This window comes from Gorilla gorilla, chromosome 7 (genome assembly GCF_029281585.2).
Source record: "Gorilla gorilla gorilla isolate KB3781 chromosome 7, NHGRI_mGorGor1-v2.1_pri, whole genome shotgun sequence".
NCBI classification, from domain to species: Eukaryota; Metazoa; Chordata; class Mammalia; order Primates; family Hominidae; genus Gorilla; species Gorilla gorilla.
Window position 1 is genome coordinate 130,277,715 of NC_073231.2, and position 5,146 is coordinate 130,282,860.

General features: G+C 45.6%; 1 protein-coding gene across 1 annotated transcript; it reads left to right on the top strand.

The window, feature by feature from the left end:
• The first annotated feature begins 395 nt into the window (after nt 1-395).
• Nucleotides 396-2,951, top strand: TRMT12 (tRNA methyltransferase 12 homolog). Its single transcript, XM_004047503.5, has one exon. It carries the CDS (start codon nt 1,023-1,025, stop codon nt 2,367-2,369), a length of 1,347 nt encoding a protein of 448 aa, XP_004047551.4. The 5' UTR covers nt 396-1,022; the 3' UTR covers nt 2,370-2,951.
• The last annotated feature ends 2,195 nt before the right edge of the window (nt 2,952-5,146 follow it).

Consider the following 5,146-nt stretch of genomic DNA (forward strand, 5'->3'; position numbering starts at 1 on the left):
GGAACAAGGAAGCTGTATCTGACTCTTCACTTTCAGCAAATAAGGTGGCTGCTGATGCTAACCTGAGAGCAGCATTAGGCTATGGGAAAGCTTTCTCCAAATTCAGATCATCATTTTGTTACAGGAAAGGGGTCCCAATGCAGACTACAACATGGGGTTCTTGGATCTCATGCAAGAAAGAATTCAGGGCAAGTCCGCAGTGCAAAGTGAAAGCAAGTTTATTAAGAAAGTAAAGGAATAAAAGAATGGCTATTCCATAGACAGAGCAGCCATGAGGGCTGCTTGTTGCCCATTTTTATGGTTATTTCCAGATGATATGCTAAACGAGTGGTGGATTATTCATGCCTCCCCTTTTTAGACCATATAGGGTAACTTCCTGACGTTGCTATGGCATTTGTAAACTGTCATGGCGCTGGTGGGAGAGTAGCAGTGAGCACCACCAGAGGTCACTCTCGTGGCCATTTTAGTTTTGGTGGATTTTGGCCGCTCCTTCACTGCAACCTGTTTTATCAGCAAGGTCTTTATGACCTGTATTTTATGCTGACCTCCTATCTCATCTGACGACTTAGAGTGCCTTAACCGTTTAGGAATGCAGCCCAGTAGGTTTCAGCCTCATTTTACCCAGCTCCTATTTAAGATGGAGTTGCTCTGGTTCATGCGCCTCTGACAATTTCATGTTAATTTTTCTCTTTGAATTCGTGAGCAGCACTGAAGAGAGTGCATGAGGTTTCTGGAAAATACCAATTTGAAGTCTTTTAGTCCATAAGATTCCCTGTTATAAATTTCTTCCTAGGCTGAAAAAAAAGTAATGGTTGACCATAAAAAAGATGGCGGCCGCAACTTCTCCACGGCAACGGCAACGCCATTCTCCAGCAAGCGCATCAATATATTTAGTTCCGGCCTCTTTGCACGTCATTTCCGGCACCGGCATGGCCGGGTGAGCTGCAGGCTTCCTTATTTAAGACGGGGAATTTAGTCAGCCTGGTGAGCCGACTCTGAGGAGATGGAGTATCGCTGAGGTGATGAGAGAGAATGTGGTCGTTAGCAACATGGAGAGAGAAAGTGGGAAGCCCGTGGCTGTTGTCGCAGTTGTGACTGAGCCTCGGTTTACCCAGCGATACAGAGAATATCTCCAGAGGCAGAAACTGTTTGATACACAGCACCGTGTGGAAAAGATGCCGGATGGCTCGGTGGCGCTACCGGTGCTGGGAGAGACGCTTCCAGAGCAGCACCTGCAGGAGCTGAGGAATCGTGTTGCCCCAGGCAGTCCCTGTATGCTCACGCAGCTCCCGGATCCTGTTCCTTCAAAGAGGGCCCAGGGTTGTTCACCTGCCCAAAAATTGTGTCTTGAGGTGAGTCGCTGGGTGGAGGGTCGGGGAGTCAAGTGGTCAGCCGAGTTGGAGGCTGATTTGCCCCGATCATGGCAACGGCATGGTAATCTCTTGTTGCTGAGTGAAGACTGTTTCCAAGCCAAGCAGTGGAAAAATCTGGGACCGGAACTCTGGGAGACCGTTGCCTTGGCACTTGGCGTCCAGCGTTTGGCAAAACGAGGGCGGGTATCACCGGATGGTACTCGAACTCCAGCAGTGACACTGCTGCTGGGTGACCATGGCTGGGTAGAGCATGTGGATAATGGTATCCGTTATAAGTTTGACGTGACCCAGTGTATGTTCTCCTTTGGAAACATCACTGAGAAGCTTCGAGTGGCATCGTTGTCCTGTGCTGGAGAAGTGCTGGTGGATCTCTATGCAGGGATTGGTTATTTTACATTGCCTTTCCTAGTTCATGCTGGTGCTGCCTTCGTCCATGCTTGTGAGTGGAATCCCCATGCTGTAGTTGCTCTGAGAAATAACCTTGAGATCAATGGAGTAGCAGATCGGTGCCAAATACACTTTGGAGATAACAGAAAACTGAAGCTCTCAAATATTGCAGATAGGGTGATCCTGGGGCTGATTCCCAGCTCTGAAGAAGGCTGGCCCATTGCCTGCCAAGTGTTAAGGCAGGATGCTGGAGGCATTTTGCATATCCACCAAAATGTGGAATCTTTCCCAGGGAAGAATCTTCAGGCTCTTGGAGTCAGCAAAGTAGAGAAAGAGCATTGGCTGTTTCCTCAGCAAATTACCACCAACCAATGGAAAAATGGAGCTACCAGGGATTCTAGGGGAAAAATGCTGTCACCAGCCACCAAGCCAGAGTGGCAAAGGTGGGCAGAATCTGCAGAAACTCAAATCGCCACTCTTCTTCAGCAGGTGCATGGGAAACCATGGAAGACACAAATTCTGCACATCCAACCAGTGAAATCCTATGCTCCCCATGTGGATCACATAGTCCTGGATCTGGAATGCTGCCCCTGTCCTTCAGTTGGCTAGAGGAGGTAGATCCTGGGACACATGGGATCCATGTGCAAGTGGCCCTTAAATGTATCAGTTCAGTCCAGGTTGTCATCCCTTTTGTCCCCTGGTGATCAGTTTTTTTCATATTTTATAGCCCTGAAAGCAGGCTCTAGATCAATTCAAATTATTTCATTTGTCTTTCATTGATAACATAGAAAATGAAATACCTATTTGGGAGAAGCAGCATGGCCCATTGAAATGAGGCTCATCTGTGCAATTATGAATTCCAAATTCTGACCTCAGTTCTGGAATTGAAGTTTCAGTATGTTTTGGCCTCGGGTTTCGTTATTTGCAAAATGAGAGTTTCTTTGAACTGTCTCACGTGACTATTAAGCAACTATACACAGGACATCGGTTATTTTAGAGTGAAAGACACAGTGCTTTTTCCAAATTGCTCTGGCTACCATATAGAAAATTGACTGGAGGAGGGCCAAGATGGAAACAGAGAGACCAGTGAGGAGGCTTCTGTGGTTGTCCAGGTCTGAGGTGATGGTAACTTGGACTCGGGTGGTGGTAATGGGAGGTAGATTGATATGATAAATAAAATTGACAGACCAAGCAATGGAATCAGAATTAAGTCCTTAACATGATGCTGCTTTGTTATTATGACTGACTAAATTAGAGAGAGAAGGGAACAAAAATTATTTTAGTGTATTTCCATTCCCTTACTGTGGCATTCCTAAATGATTGTGAGGGGATGTCTTATAAATTTGGTTTGTTGTGGTAGAAATATGGTTAAGAATCACCGGTCTGTTTTTTTTTTTAAAAGCTCATCTGCTGAGGACGAATCACTGTTCTAAATCATAGGGAATCTAGATTTCTAGCCTCAAGCTTGTGCAATAGCTGCCAATTAATACCTATTAGTTTAAAGTTCCTATTAAAATCTTAGATTCATATAGGCCTCATACTCCCTCTTCATCTTCCTACCGTGGCTGAGAACAGGAGGGACAACCTAAGAAGCTATAGGGAATGTGAGATATTCTGCAGAGCATTTCCAGCCTCACCTTATTTTATGGCTGTCTGCCATAAAAGATGGTTTGCCACTGGAGTGAATAATTGTTTGTTGTTTTGTTTGTTTGCTTTTTTGTTTTTTTGAGACAGAGTCTTGCTCTGTCACCCAGGCTGGAGTGCAGTGGCACCATCTTGGCTCACTGCAACCTCTGCCTCCCAGGCTCAAGCGATTCTCAAGCCTCAGACTCTCAAGTAGCTGGGATTACAGGTGTGCAGCACCATGCCCAGGTAATTTTTGTATTTTTAGTAGAGATGGGGTTTCACCATGTTGGCCAGGCTGTTTTGGAACTCCTGACCTCAAGTGATCTGCCCACCTCGACCTCCCAAAGTGCTGGGATTACAGGTGTTAGCCACCACGCATGACCCAAGATGACTAATTGTTGATTACCACTCAGAGCTTTGTTCTGGTGTATTTTGAAGCTATCTAGGCTGGTTTGCTAGGTGAAGGAAATATAGAAAAGTGTGGCCTTGTATGATTGTACCTGACATTTGGCTGGCTGGATTTGGGCATGGCTACTCATCCTTCTCTTGCAACAGTAGCAGTAAGGACAGGTTGATGCTGTTTGTGTTATCCAACAAATATTAAGTGCCTATTATATACAAAAGCCACAGGAAACGTAACGATCCATTAGATAGAGTTCCTGTCTCTGAGGAACCCACAATCTAGCAGCAGAAATAACACAAGTACTCAAAGAAAGACTTGGAGTGCAGTAAGATGAATGCCATGTGAGTGATAGCACGTTGTAGGAATGCAAAGGTGGGAAAGAAGAGTTCTCAGAACTGAATAGGGAAGTCTTCAGAGGTAGTGTTGGAATTGGCTCATGAAAACTGGGTAAGATTTTGATGGGTAGGTTGCGGGTAGAAACAGGCACTAGTAGAAGAGAATAACAGATGCAAAAGTTTGAATCCTCAGAAAATGGTATGTTGTTATTAGATAAGTTTGGAACAGAGGAAGCAGTGAGAGATGTGTTGAAGATGGGGATTGTTGTAAGGATTATAAAAGCACTGTGTCTTGTACACAGTAATCCCCTAGGGAGATGTTAGCCAGCATGTGATCCCACCACAAAAACAAACAGCCTGCTTATTTCCATTCCCATCTCACAGAGCTGTCTTCCTGTGTTACCTTAATCATCTCCTCCTTTTTTTTTTTTTTTTTTTCTGAGATAGAGTCTCACTCTGTCGCCCAGGCTGGAGTGCAGTGGCGCAATCTCGGCTCACTGAAACCTCCGCCTCCTGGGTTCAAGCGATTCTCCTGCCTGAGCCTCCCAAGTAGCTGGGACTAAAGGCGTGTGTCACCACGCCTGGCTAATTTTTTGTATTTTTAGTAGAGACGGGTTTCACCGAATTAGCCAGGATTGTCTCGATCTCCTGACCTTGTGATCTGCCCGCCTTGTCCTCCCAAAGTGCTGAGATTACAGGCATGAGCCACCATGCCCGGCCAGTCATCTCCTATTTTACATAGTGGGTTTTTCCTCACTTGTGTGTCCATGGCTTGCTCTCCTCAAACTATAAAGATACCAACCTGGAGGTTGAGCCAATATGGGAAGGGAACAAGGAGAAACAATGAGGAAGAGGAGCCAGAGAGTCAGTCTGGGGACTGAGGATTTGCCTTTTTGCCACAAGCTCTGGATAGAAAGCTGATGTCAGGTGTGGCCAGTTGAACTCATTTGACCAACGGTTGTTGGACTCCTGCATGCTTGCACTCTCCCTCTCTCGTATATATATTATACATATATATATTC